Source organism: Brassica oleracea, chromosome C9 (genome assembly GCF_000695525.1).
Source record: "Brassica oleracea var. oleracea cultivar TO1000 chromosome C9, BOL, whole genome shotgun sequence".
NCBI classification, from domain to species: Eukaryota; Viridiplantae; Streptophyta; class Magnoliopsida; order Brassicales; family Brassicaceae; genus Brassica; species Brassica oleracea.
The window spans coordinates 3,641,716-3,656,403 of NC_027756.1; the positions used below are offsets into that span (position 1 = coordinate 3,641,716).

A 14,688-nucleotide genomic window follows, 5' to 3' on the forward strand; every position below is an offset into this window, starting at 1 on the left:
TATGTCTACTTAGTGAGCATTTGTAAGCTGTGATATTCTACACATCTTCCCCTAAATTACTACACTACTTATTTTGCAGCACTGACACAAAGATAATTCAAATTAAAGGAACCCTCACACAACCCGGAAAAACCCAAACCCTAAATCAAATTGGAAAAGGCCGATGAGAGGGATTAATTCTGTAACGGTACCGATGGTATGCAACAGGAACGATGATACTATTCTAAATGGAATAGATGAATTAGATAAGTATACTATTACATCCCAAATGGAATGGAGGTTTTAAATTAGATAAGTATACTATGAGACGAGCCCAAATAAAAGAAAATAAACACAGAGGAAGCAAAGACGAAGAGAATCGACGGAAACGAGGGAGAATTTACAAAATTTCAGAGATCTGAGAAGAATCGAGTTGGTGAAGTTGGATAGGAAGGGTGTGTTACTAACTGCCGCTGAAACTCTAACGCGGAACCCTAACGTCGAACACGATTGAAAGGAAGCACGAAGAAGATGGAAAAGCTGTCGATTGAAGGTAGAGGGGAGGATTTGGAGGAAATCGGTGCCGGAAACCACTCGACCTCGAAAAAGTTATCAACAAAAGTGAAAAGGGAATTGTGAATAGAGGTAAGACACGAGATACCTTTTATGCGGTTAATAATTTAATTTTTAATTAATTTTGGTAGCAGGTTGGCCAGTTGAGTTTAAAGGGTATTACAGTATTAATATGTATATATAACTCCGTGTATAGAAACGTTAGGGAAAATAGTTATTGTGTGTATTATGGATTTTTTCATGTCTATAGGCCCCAATTTCCCAAAAAAAAGCTCATTGGCTATGGTTCGGATCGTCGTACGTTGTTCATTGTTGCTGAATACTTTCCAAACGGAAGCTTAGAAAATCACATCTATAGAGGTAAAGACGTTAAGCCAAAGTTTATATGCATTCATCTCCTTTCCGGCTTTGATGCATGGTTGATGATACATTATGTTCCAGAGACTCGTCCAAAGTCATTGCCCTGGGAGACGCGACTTAACATATCCATAGGAGTGGCTCAGTGTCTTGCTTTCTTGCACTCTTGGAAGAAAACCAGTCTCTCTCGCAGATATCTCACGGCTTCTAAATCCTGCTCGATTTGGTATGGATTTGCATTCCCTTTGTTACGAATTATTGATCGTTAGAGTTTTTAATTTTTTTATACAAAGAATTTGATCACTAAGTATCGTTTGTTTCGGGTGGACATCGTCTCTCATAACTTCTACTAAAAGCGTTTACACAAACACAAATTGGGCCTAATTTATACACCTTTTTTCTCTTGAAACTTGTTTCCCTTCCCTTATAAATGACATCTTTGAGGGTATGCAGGAGTTCAACGCAAGAGTTTCCTATTTCGGACTCAAAAGCCTACCTTACTTTGAAGAAGGGACACACGTCCCCTCGTTAGATTACGCACCTCCCGAATACATATTATCAGGCAACAAATTTCCCCTTGCTCCTCCCCAAAGTTTTTTAAATAACCATTGAATTATAAAGACACTGACCTTGCGAGTTTGCTACTAAATACAGGGAAGTTGGACATGTCGGGCGATGTGTACAGCTTTGGTGCTATACTGCTCCAGATGTTTTTTTTTTTTTTTGTCACGAACTGCTCCAGATGTTAACTGGTTTAAAAACGCGGCGCATAATTCTAGAAATACGAAATGACAGTGAAAGCATTGCTGAGATGATCGATCCAGATTTAGAGAATAGCTATCCTATTGAAGAGGGGATACGTATGTGCGAGATTATTAAACAATGCCTTGAGGAAGACCCGAAGAATCGACCATCCATGCAACAGGTGCTGGATAACTTGAATGCGATAGCTAGGACTTGAGGACAAGTTAATTATGAGTTGTAAACGCAAAAAAAAAGTTACACTGAGTCACTGACTATAAGACAGTAATAACATAGTTGATGTACGCATATATACATTTGTATTAAACAAGTGCGAATGTAGTATATGTCAGTAAATAACTTTGTTTTTCAAAAAAAATCAGATGAAATGTTGTTTCAAAATCTCTGGATCTGTTATACGGTCAATTAAATCTCAAAGGATTTGTATTTCAAATTCCATGTACCAAAACGGACATTATCAAGCCTTTTATTACCACATTAATTGAAAAAATGTAGTCACTCAAACAATTTAAATCATAAATTTATTTTTTCGTTTATAAGTTGTGAAACGTTAAAGAGTTTAAACCGAAACCTTCTTGACTTTTCATTCACTCTATACCTTCTCGGCTTATCTCTTTCAAATTCTCTCAACCCTTCGACTAGATTCTCCAAAACAAAGAAAGCTTCGTCGATCTACCTCTCACGTGGATTCCCTTTTCAAAGTAAGTTTATATAATTGATAAACATGTTATAGTAATGTAGATACAATATTTACACTACATGATACAAAGTAATACACTTTATTTTGGTCTACTTTGAATATAGAAGACAAAAATTCAACCACGTCCATGGCAAATGGAGGGGGCAACGGCGGTGGTGGAAACAATAACAACAGTGGAGGTGGAAACGGCGGTGGCGGAAACAATAACAGTGGAGGGGGTAACGGTGGTGGCGGAAACAATAACAACAGAGGAGGAGGTAACGGCGGTGGTGGAAACAGTAACAATAGTGGAGGGGGCAATAGGACGGTGGAGTTACAGCCCCACCCGGTGAAAGAACAACTCCCTGGAATTCAGTATTGTGTCAACAGTCCTCCTCCTTGGTGTATGTTTTAACAAACAAAAAACGTTTTATTAATTTAGTTTGCTTATTTTCAAACAACTTTTGTGTGTAACTAATATTGTTCTGGTGTTGCAGTTGAAGCGTTAGTGTTGGGTTTCCAGCATTATTTGTTGAGTCTTGGCATCACGGTTCTTATTCCAAGCCTTTTGGTTCCACACATGGGAGGTGGTGATGTACGTGTTGATCTAACTTAATTCTTATGTGTGTGCTTTCATATAATTTCATTGTTTCATAAGGTATGAAGTTTAGAAAAGTTTAAGACTTCTATAAATATATTTTTCATAATTATTAACAGATCCCAACGCCTATAAAATTCAGGCTTCTAGATTTTGATTTTACAATCATGGGTTTTTTTCAAAAAAAAAAAAATTCATTTTGGAGCCATTTGAGTGGTAGTTTACATATATACGCTCGTTTTTAATGGTATCTTACAGAATTATAGAATCATAAAAAATGAGCATTCAACATTAACATGTTTTAAATTATTCAATTCAGTATATATATTTTTTTCAGTTTCTTTATGTTTTAACTTTTTTTGAACGAATCTCTGTCTTAATTATTTCTTATTAATGAATTGTACATTTCTCAGGCAGAGAAGGCTAGAGTTATACAAACAATGCTATTTGTGTCTGGATTAACAACATTGTTCCAGTCTTTCTTTGGAACTCGATTGCCTGTGATAGCTGCTCCTTCTTATGCATATATCATACCTATCACTTCCATCATTTCCTCAACTCGCTTCGCTTACTACACTGATCCTTTTGAAGTAAGTCTTAAAATTAGTTTCATCATTTATTCTTACAAACTAAAATTCACTAATGATAACGGTTTTATCACATAATTTATCAGAGATTTGTGGAAACATTGAGAAGCATACAAGGGGCTCTGATTATCGCCGGCTGTTTCCAAGTTCTTGTATGTTTCTTAGGTCTATGGAGAAACATCGCCAGGTAAATACTTAATATTATTTTGCTTTATCTGAACTGGAACTCGGACACTTAAGAGAACTATATTTTTGGTTGTGTGATCATTAGATTTCTAAGCCCACTCTCAATTGCTCCTTTGACAACGTTTGCTGGACTAGGACTCTACCAAATTGGCTTCCCTTTGGTATGTTTTATATACACTCATTTGTTGGTTATTGAAAACTTTATACCGTTGATTTTTATCATGTAGTCTTTTTTCTAGTTGGCGAGATGCGTTGAAGTGGGACTTCCCGGGTTGATCTTACTTGTTTTAGTCACCCAGGTAAAGTTCTTAACAATTGGTCCTTCTTTTTATCACACATGATTATGTAAAACAAACTATACATCATTTTGAATATACCATACAAGTCCACGTACAAAACTTAATGAACGTCCATATTTTTCTTTGTGTAATGTAGTACTTACCGCCCTTTCTGAAGATGAAGAAAGGGGTGATTTGGAATGGATCAAGATGTGACCGTTATGGGATGATGATGTGCATTCCATTGGTTTGGTTGTTAGCTCTGTTACTCACATCGAGTGGTGTATACAACCATAAGTCTCAAACTACTCAAATCAGTTGCCGTACAGACCGTAATGGTCTTATCACCAACACTCCATGGTCAGTTCTTCCACCTGAATGTTAAATTTTTGGGGGATTTCACTATTTAGTTACAACTTTATTGTTTCTATATTCTCTTTATGTGAATTACAATAGGATATACTTACCATATCCTTTCCAATGGGGAAGCCCAACCTTCCACTTCACTGATTCTTTCGCGATGATGGCTGCCTCTTTCGTCACTCTATTTGAGGTTACTCTTTCGTTTTTTATATGAAATTGATCGTTTGAAATCTTTAGTACTAAAATACTGAAATCAAGGACACATGAAGTTTAATTTACTATTACAATGAAGAGTGCAAGTGTTACATATTATTGCAGTCGACCGGTTTGTTCTACGCATCTGCAAGATATGGAAGTGCGACGCCTATCCCACCATCAGTTATCAGCCGTGGTACTGGCTGGCTGGTTAGTCTAAGAAGAACTTACTTAGTTGCATTGTTTTTAACCGTTTGTTAATTATGTTTTATCATCATCTTCTGAATATATGATTGCATATCTTGTAGGGAGTTGGAGTATTACTCAACGGCATGCTTGGAGGCGTCTCAGGGATCACAACATCAACGTAACGAACCTCATCTCCAAATTAACTTTTTATATCTTGAGCATTTATTAATTTCTTATATATTCTTGTTAAATGGTCAACGTTAATGTTCAGAGAAAATGTTGGACTTTTGGCAATGACTAAGATTGGGAGTCGAAGAGTGATACAAATTTCAGCTGCCTTCATGATTTTTTTCTCTATTTTCGGTAATTTTTTTTATTGTTGTTGATGTAGAATTGAATTTTCTGGATATTTTCTTATTTATATTTATCAAAATGCAGGAAAATTTGGAGCTTTTTTCGCGTCCATACCGTTACCAATCATGGCGTCCGTGTACTGCATCGTCTTGTGTTTTGTGTGTAAGTCTCTTCATCACATCACACTTGTACTTGCTATTAAGATTAAATTTACATTTTCATACAATATACATACTTTATTTTGCTTTCACTAAAAATAAAATCAAATTCAATGTAATGTAGCTTCTGCGGGCATTAGCTTTCTACAATTTTGCAACCTCAACAGCTTCAACACCAAGTTCATTTTGGGATTTTCATTTTTCATGGCTATTTCAATCCCTCAATACTTTAGAGAATACTACAACGGAGGTTGGCGGTCTGATCATCACTCGAATTGGGTCAGTACATTTTCTTAATTATATACTTTGTTAAAAAAATCAAAATATACTTATCGAATTGTGTTTTTCTTGGATTATGTAAATACGAAACAGTTGGAAGATGTGATAAGAGTGATATTCATGTCACATACAACGGTTGCGGGAATGATAGCAATAGTGCTTGATTGCACATTGTCTCGTGAGAGCGATGAAGCCAAGAAAGATTGTGGACTAAAATGGTGGGAGAAGTTTCGACTATACAATCTTGATGTCCGAAACGATGAGTTTTATGGTCTACCTTGCTGCCTCAACAAATTTTTCCCTTCTCATTGAAAACCATCATAAAATATACTATTTCTTCGTAATCTTTTGCCTTTTAGAATATTTTATTTCTTCTCATGCCTTTATAGCGTTTGTTATATTTTTCTTAAATTTTATTTAGCTGGTTACATATTTATCTTCAATTTTTATATGCTATAATAGTTTGTTTTACTAAAAAATGTTCAAACATAGTTAAGTCAAACTCAATTTTTTTGTAACATCTTAACTTTATTAAACTCAATTTATAAATTCTATTAAACTCAACAATTTCAGTTCAAATAAAATAAACGTTCTAAAAAATAAAAACAGAACAATTATATAATATAAACAAATATTTTTTTATTAGCTTAAAATTTTATTATAAGAATAACTTTCGTACGTAATAAACTAATACCTGAACACACATTTTTGTAATTTGGAGAACATAGATTGGGCTTTGAACAAAACAAAACATAGATTACAGGTTTCGTTGAAGAGTAAAACGCTGTTGGTTCATTTTATAGGCCCCCTGGGCTTTTAGGGTTTTAAAACGGTATTATCATTAACAGAACAGACGCGGAAGAATAGGCGCGTAACGGCTGATTATTTTATTTAAATTCAAATTAGAAAAAGGAAATTTACTGAAACGGACCAGACGTCAAAGTGTCAGATATCACTCTGACACTCTCATATAATCTGACAACTGTTCAAATCGTTAGTTTTCTTTTCTTTTATTTATTTTCTTATTTCTGATATAGAAAATTCGAACAAGATCACAGAATCCCGCTCCTCCTCCTCCTCCTCCTATTTCAACAACTCTCTTTAGCCATTGGAGATTCGCAATTTCGAGTTTCATGATCTGAAGGTATCTTCACTTCTCCATGCTGTCTGAAGTTTATAGATCTGTTAGACTGTTCTGTTTCATGATTGATCTATGTTTTAAGACAGTGATCGCTCTCTTTCTTTCTCTTCTGTTCTTGTTATTTTCGTGTAAAGGTTAAGAAAAATAATGATCAATAATTTTTATTACATTACATATGATTGTGTCCAAGGATGAGGAACATTTGTAATAATCTAATTTCTCAATTTATTGTTTTTTTTTTAAATTATGTTTACGTTCTGCAGGCTTGGCATACCTGTTGAGAGATTTTCAATTATAAAACTATGTATAGAGGTTCTTCAATGCATCCTAAAGCTAACAAAGAAACAATCTCTACTGCGAAAACACGACAAGGGAATGTGAGAGTCACGAGATCACGAGCTAAGGCCTTAGGAACATCGATATCTCCATCGAAACCAGTTTTTAAACAGCAACCAAAGCTTAAAAAGAGAATGGCATCAGATGATACAAGAGTTTGTCAGCATAAGAGACGTGCGGTGCTCAAGGATGTGACTAACACTTTGGCCTGTTTGGATGGGAACAATGTTAAGGTAACCATTCCTTAGAAGTACCTTCTTATTGATATAGTGATGTGATACGTATAACCATCCAAGAATCTAGAGAGGTTTTGGCGTTTTGAATTGCCTTCTTGTCTCTTCAACATATAACGTGTGACAGGCTAGCAAGAGAGAACAAGATGTGGATGCCGAAAAATCGAAACTAGCAGAAGATTTGTCAAAGATTAGGATGGTTGAATCTGCTACAAACTCCAAAGACGGAGATCAAAGTAAGGAATTGAACTAATGAAATAAAAAATGCTAAAAAATATAATAAACCATATAATCATATTTCAAAACATATTAGATAATCATGTTAAATGAAGCATATCCCGCTGGCCACCGTCGATTAAAATGGGGTGAAAAAGACGGACTTCCATGATGCCTTCTGTGGAGGTGTACTTAGGCGCTAGTCGGGTTCCTTCCGGGGTGTCCGGATTATTAAAAAAAAAAAATGAAGCATATAACAAACTCTATGTTTCTCAAATATTTACTCCGGATTTTGCAGAAGAAGACGGTTATGGTGTCACAGGCTATCTTAAGCCTATAGTTATTGATTCCAATGACCAAGATCCCAAGTTTTGTAGCTTATATGCTGCAAATATGTATGACAGTTTTCATGTTGCAGAGGTTTGAACTAAAATTATATCTTATTATAACTTTCCACTAGATGATAACATACTGAGATTCTAAGTTATAGCTCTGTTTTTGTTTCTTGGTACAGCTTGATCAAAGACCTTCAACTAGCTATATGGTCCAAGTCCAGCGAGATATCGGTCCAAGCATGCGTGGGATTCTCATTGATTGGCTTGTGGAGGTACTTACTACTTCAAAGCATTTCTTAAGAGTAAGAACCTCTGTTAATAATGCTTATTTCTTGTAGGTTTCTGAAGAGTACAAGCTGGCTTCAGATACGCTTTACCTTGCAGTGAACCTTATTGACCGGTTCCTGTCCAACAATTACATTGAAAAGAGAAGGCTCCAGCTGCTTGGTGTCACTTGCATGCTAATAGCCTCGTGAGTTTCCCACTTCTAACATTGCAATGAGTGTAAAAATGTCTGCACAAGTGAACTAACTAAGTCATTCATTTCTTTTTGAGACACTGAAGAAAGTATGAAGAGATATGTGCACCAAGGTTGGAAGAGTTTTGCTTCATTACAGACAATACATACACAAGACTCGAAGTGGTGGCCATGGAGACTCAAGTTTTAAACTTTCTGCACTTTCGGTTATCAGTTCCAACCACCAAAACGTTTCTCAGGTAAAAAACACTAAACGCTACTTTTACTTTTTTTTTTTTGAACACTAAACGCTACATTTACTTTCAATCTAAAACAGTATGTAATATTAAAGTCATTTTGCTTCTTCTGCGTTTCAGGCGGTTCATTCAAGCAGCTAAAGCGTCTGATCAGGTTCTCCACACTGAGATGGAGTCCTTAGCAGACTATCTTGCAGAGTTGACTCTTGTTGAATATAGTTTTCTAAGGTTCTTGCCGTCTCTAATTGCTGCCTCAGCTGTTTTTTTGGCAAGATGGACGCTTGACCAATCTAAACATCCTTGGGTGAGCTCACATTTCTTGACTGTGAAATGCTTTTACTATACTCTTCAGAGGGAAGTTAATGTTTCTTATGTGCTTACAGAACCCAACTCTACAGCACTATACTAGATATGAGACTCCTTCTCTTAAGAAAACAGTGCTTGCAATGGAGGATTTGCAGCTCAACACTAGTGGAAGCACCCTTGTTGCTGTAAGGAACAAGTACAACCAAAAGGTACATTTTGGTTGCTCATATCTCCTGAGTGTTTAAGAGAGTGGTAAAAACTGACAATGAGTTTGGTTCTGTTTATAGTTTAAAGGAGTGGCAACACTAAGATCTTCTGAACGTATCACAACACTCTTCTCAAGATGAAACCAGACTTTGAGTTCTCCTTATATGACCGAAAGGCATAGCTAAAGGCAAAACCAAGTCAGACATCTCTCTGGCTTCAACACTTGCATCAGGTGACATCACTTTTGGACTCTTCAGTAGTGGAATAGTTAATGTAAGTTGTGCTTCTAGGCAATGCCATCTCATGTGAGTTGTAAAACTAAACATGATTTTGACACATTGAGATAGTCTCTTTGCCTTAAAAAAATATATTTTTAAATGTATTTCTAGTCCCCTTAACAAAGCAAGTAGTTCAAGATATTACAAGATTCAGTACAAAGTCATGTCAGGATCTGCATGATGTATGCTCTGATGCTACAATTCATAAGAACATGTGAAAGTAGTTCTTGAAACAATTGACATACTGAGACAGTCCCCTCACCTTGAAACAATTATTTTTTTCCTGTCACCTTAACAAAGAAAGTAGTTCAGCTCAAGCCATTGCAAGACTCAGTACAAAGTCATGTCAGGCTGTCTGTCCTGATAATACAACTATTTATTACATTCATAAGAAAATTTCTTGAGTTTGGGCAACAAAATGATGTCCCAGAAGATGTAGTACATGTGGTAACTCACAGGGCCAAGATAGAGCATATAGCTTGTATGAAAGTGAGAATGAGGAGAAGCAAAGCAGCTACAACAGAAGCAACAGACCAAGGATTGTGGAAATAGTCACGTCTCAGAACCGCCTTCCACCTGTTCCATGGTGTGTTGCAGTAAGCTTGCAGGCTCTCAGAGAGTCTCTGACAGTAAAACCTTCTGCCAAAGATAACCTCTTTGCAGATGCTATTGAACAACTTTGAAACATCTTCAACGTTTCCAAGATCGTTCACAAAGATCCCACTGCGGATGAGTAAGTCAGCATCTGCAGGGGATCTAATGAAGCAACTAAGCAACCTGATGTAGTGGAGGAAGTTCTTATCTGAGCAATGACATTGTTCAAACACAATGATGTTCCTGTAGAGAGATTCTGTGAGATCATCTATGATGATGGTAGGAATCTTCAGTACTCCATCAGCAAATATAATATCAAGTAAGCAACTACTAGTCCCTGCTGCCTTGAACTTAACACCAGCATTGTGTAGCTCTGTTGCTTCTGGCGCATTCTCAACCTTGGATGTGCTTTCTGCCAATCTGATTGGAACTAGTGGCAGATAACAAGACCTCAGAAGACCAACAAAATGCTCTGGCTCTGAATCAAACATTTTATCAACAATATTGCTCAAGAAACAACTGAAGTGGCGATGAACGATCTCAAGTACTGAAGGTGTTCCTTGTTGGTAGTAAGGAGTCAAGAGATGAAACAAACCCTTCACTACGAAAAAGGGTAACTGATTCTCTATCAGAATCATGTCCGACACACGTCAGTGATCATCTTTGGTTTCCCAAATATGCGGTCTTTGTCTCCTCTTAGTTGAGAATAACGAGACCTCAAAAGAAGTTCAACCAAGAAGCTCCCATCCACAACTAACATCTCCACAAACTCATCCCCGTTAAGTTTCACATCTTCTGCGTAAAAGTTCGTAGCATTCTCTTCCCATGTCCTTGCAACTCTAACAAGATCATCTAAACTAAAGCTTGTTCTGTGGAGAAGGCTCTGTAAGTACCTGTATTTATGCTCTTCCATGGCTTGAAGATCTTCTTTACCTCGATGAAACGGGCCAAAGGATATAACCCGAGGTGAGTATGCATCGGGGTTGAGCCTGCGGAGCTTATTGGGTACCCTGTAGATGCAACACTGGTTTGTGAGAGAAGACAGATATTCTAACTTTGCTTTGATGGAATCTACAAGGGAGTCATCTTGACTTTTATCCATGCTGTCATGTACTCCGTTCAGTATTACTGAAGCGTCACAGATTCATGAAAGAAACAAGAACACATCTAGGAATACTCTGAGAAGGTGGCTAGACGACACACAATGGTTGACTTTTGAGAAGCTTCAATGTTTTGTTTGTATAGATTTGATGGGTGGTGACTTGGTGTTATCAATCAGTCAATTTATCCATCCTCATAAAAAACAAATTCCTTCTATGCTTTCTGAATCTTTTTATAAATTAATTTATCCTTCAAATATTTAAATATTCAAAGATATTATATAATTAAATAATATTGAAAAATTAAGTTTTTGTTAATAAGTTTTATTGTTTTAAAAATAATATTTACATACTCAGTTCTTATTACTCACCAAATTATTTATTTTGTTTATCGTTTTAGTTTCTATTATTTTATGTTTTATAAGTATTTAACATATATATTGCTCTAATTATTTATAACTTATTTAGTTAATATTGCTTGTACTTTTTTGCTATCTATTTTAGTTAATTGGACTGCTAGGAGTGTTTGTTTACACTTCCAATCAGTTACCACATCCAATGGTAGAGCAACATAATCTAGAACCTCAGCTCTCGGAGCTCAGTTTATTATTTATTATTTTAGTACATTTTCAGAACTTTGTTGAGATACCTCAATGAGGATGATCTAACGTTAGCCTAAAATTGGTTAAATGCAAGAGATGAAAAGTTTAAAATGAAATAGATGTGTAAATCACAGGCTATCTCAAGTGTGTAGATATTGATTCCAATGATCAAGGTCCCGGTTTTGTAGCTTATATGCTGCAAATATGTATGACAGTTTTCATGTTGCTGAGGTTTGAACTAAATGACGTCTTATTCTTTCTTTCCACTAGATGATAGCATACTGAGAATCAGTTTTTATTTTATTGGTACAGCTTGGTCAGTTGCTTCTCTTGTGGCTGCTTTGCTTCTCCTCATTCTCACTTTCATACAAGCTATATGCTCTATCTTGGCCCTGTGAGTTACCACAGGTAAATCTTCTGGGATGTCATTTTGGTGCCCAAACTCAATAAGATGTAGTTACCTGTGGTAACTCACAGGGCCAAGATAGAGCATATAGCTTGTATGAAAGTGTGAAGGAGAATAATCTCATAGATAATGATAATACAACTAATGAATAAAATCTTTGAATTATTTTTTCGGTAGATGATATCATAAAATGTTTACAATTACAGAATTATTCTCGATATATCCATAAATTTTGATCTCTGAAATTTTCAAGACATAATACTTTAAAACTTTTTTGACCCAAAAAAAAAACACTTTAAAACTTTAATTGTCATAATAGACATTTTATGGGAAGGGGCTAGCGATCTAGACACTTATTTTATGTGCTAGAGGAGAATTTTATCCACACCATAGTAACCACGAAAATAGTAAAACCTTTCTTCGTCGTGGTAGGTTCAATGTTCTAAAATTTGGTTTAGACCGCAAATCGGTAATACCTAAACGATTTTTTTTAAAATCCAATTTAAACAGCTCAAATCGGTTTAACATGTCATTGGTTAAAATATATCTAAATTAGTCTAGTTTAAACTAACTTAATGTAAATCAGTTAAATTAAATAATAATATAAGTATAAATCCATAAATTTGTCTTAATTTGTTTTTTATATCTAACTTTAAAATTTATCAAAATAATTTTACTAATTTAACATAAAATTAAAATACATAAGCCATGCATTTTGATTACAATATAAATAACATAATAATTAAAAATAAAATATTAATAATTTATTATAATATATTTACTTTATAAATATTTATATTCGTGCATAAGCATAGGAAAATCAATTAGCATATAATAAATAAATAATTCATTGGCGTCTAGTCTCCACCTAATCTAATAATCTGTCTAATCGCTAGATGTAAAGTGCTTAATATTGCTTAACGATTTCCTGACATTGGATAGGTCTAATTAACATTCGAATCAAAAGAAACTAATTCGCAAGTTTAAATTGAGCGACTAGCCACATTTAGCTTTCACTCTTCTTTAGCGAACCAATTAATTATCTTTCCTTTAATTTGTACTTTCTTATTCTAGTCGTTCTCCTCTCCTCTATGTAATAATTATATCATGTCGACGATAATTCCACGTGATTATATGATCAATTTTTTTTCTTTTGCTTAACAATATGATCAATTCTTTCAAATAAAACTAAAATGTTTATTAATGTTTATTTATAGCGTATACAGAACAGAGGCGGACCCACTAAGGAAGGAGTGGTGTCAAGTGACACCACAAAAATCTAACAAAAACCTTGATTTATGAGTAAAATCAACAGCTCAGATGGTAACTTCCTTCTATTGAACCCACAAAAACTTGGGTTCGATTGTCCATTGACCTCTGTCGACATTTATTTTTTACTTAAACAGATATTGACCCCACATAAAACTAATGCTGGGTCCGCCACTGATACAGAATACATTCAGACAAACTTATACATACAATATTATCTATATTTGAAATACAATGTTTACGTAGATGTGTACTTATTTCGATAATTAGATTATCATTTACTCGAAAGTATTTAATCATTTTCCATCTGTTGTTATAAATATCTAACTAAAACCTGAAACGGATGCAGAAGCAGGACATGTCCAGTTAAGGAGCTCCTCGATCATCTGCATTGCCATCTGATCTTCTTCCTCAACGTCGTCGTTTCCTTTCTTCAGCTTATTAGTCCCATTATCACCGGCATTTGCGTTGACGCCGTCGCCGAGCTCAACAAGCTTGACCCAGTTTTGACTTGAACTGGACCCGGCGCGTTTCTGCCAGACACCAATGTGGGAGCTGTCGTTGTCGAGGCGGAGGCACGTCAGATAAGGTGTCTGGTCTTTACAATTCTTTCTTAGCTTAGCGTTTAGGAGTTCTGATAACGGAGTGTTAACGTCCGGAGAAACCGAACCGTTGGATTTGATGACGGGAAAGTTGGTCTTTGCGTTCTGGCCGTTCATTAGAACAGCGGCTTGGTCGTAGGCTCTAGCCGCTTCTTCGGCCGTGTTGAATGTTCCTAGCCACACTCTTGTCTTCCTGATCACACAAACACGTATAAATAACTAAATTAATAAGAGTATCAAAGATGTATCAATACTAGTGTTGTTGATGTTTTGATTACAAGTAAATATTAAAAAGTAAAAACACACATCATATCCACTAAACTATATTTGCGAAGTGATTTTGCCACATGTCCTTTATACAATCAATTTCACAAAACAACCATGACATGGCTACTGAAATTGATGACATGTCTTATAGCTTAATATGACATGGACAATTACATTTAATGTCAATTTATATTTTTGTAAATTTTCTTAGAATATGGGAATAACTCATAAATCATCATTAAAATAAATATATTCAAATATGGCATTATAAATTTTGGAATATAATTTAATTATATATTTTTAAATTATACAATTTTATTACTAAAATTTTCAAAAATGTATACAATTTTTTTAGAAAATTATAAAAATTTAATCGTAAAATCATTATTTTCTTATATATCTACAAATTTTATAAATATTGTTTAATTTTAATTTTTGGTAATTATGTAATTTTTACAAATTTATTTAATATATTTAATTAAAATAAATAGATAGAAAAATTTATCTAAGATTATAATTTCAAATATATACATGCATATTCTTAA

The 14,688-nt window shown here is 34.9% G+C and overlaps 3 protein-coding genes and 1 pseudogene across 3 annotated transcripts in view; 2 read left to right on the forward strand and 2 right to left on the reverse strand.

Annotated features, from left to right (window-relative positions):
• Positions 1–2,498: 2,498 nt before the first annotated feature.
• On the forward strand, positions 2,499–5,701 carry LOC106317183 (putative nucleobase-ascorbate transporter 9). The gene is made up of 13 exons (XM_013755033.1): positions 2,499–2,580; positions 2,665–2,754; positions 2,848–2,945; positions 3,362–3,538; positions 3,622–3,722; positions 3,807–3,882; positions 4,178–4,359; positions 4,489–4,552; positions 4,681–4,717; positions 5,020–5,109; positions 5,185–5,262; positions 5,383–5,508; positions 5,631–5,701. Exons 1-13 carry the CDS (start codon positions 2,499–2,501, stop codon positions 5,699–5,701), a joined length of 1,272 nt encoding a protein of 423 aa, XP_013610487.1.
• Positions 5,702–6,586: 885 nt separating this feature from the next.
• LOC106316148 (cyclin-A2-1-like) lies at positions 6,587–9,412 on the forward strand. Its single transcript, XM_013754024.1, has 10 exons — positions 6,587–6,681; positions 6,942–7,247; positions 7,375–7,483; positions 7,762–7,883; positions 7,978–8,070; positions 8,137–8,270; positions 8,363–8,515; positions 8,633–8,816; positions 8,896–9,027; positions 9,106–9,412. The coding sequence occupies exons 2-10, from the start codon at positions 6,981–6,983 to the stop codon at positions 9,163–9,165; spliced, it is 1,254 nt and encodes a 417-aa protein (XP_013609478.1). The 5' UTR covers positions 6,587–6,681; positions 6,942–6,980; the 3' UTR covers positions 9,166–9,412.
• Positions 9,413–9,423: 11 nt separating this feature from the next.
• Positions 9,424–11,127, reverse strand: LOC106316149 (annotated as a pseudogene).
• A 2,460-nt stretch (positions 11,128–13,587) lies between these two features.
• The window catches only part of LOC106316323 (ethylene-responsive transcription factor SHINE 3-like), a 7,140-nt gene continuing 6,039 nt past the window's right edge, over positions 13,588–14,688 (reverse strand). Inside the window, exon 2 of the mRNA XM_013754197.1 lies at positions 13,588–14,069. Within this exon, the coding sequence (XP_013609651.1) occupies positions 13,598–14,069 (472 nt within the window). The 3' untranslated portion in view covers positions 13,588–13,597. The remainder of the gene's footprint in view (positions 14,070–14,688) is intronic.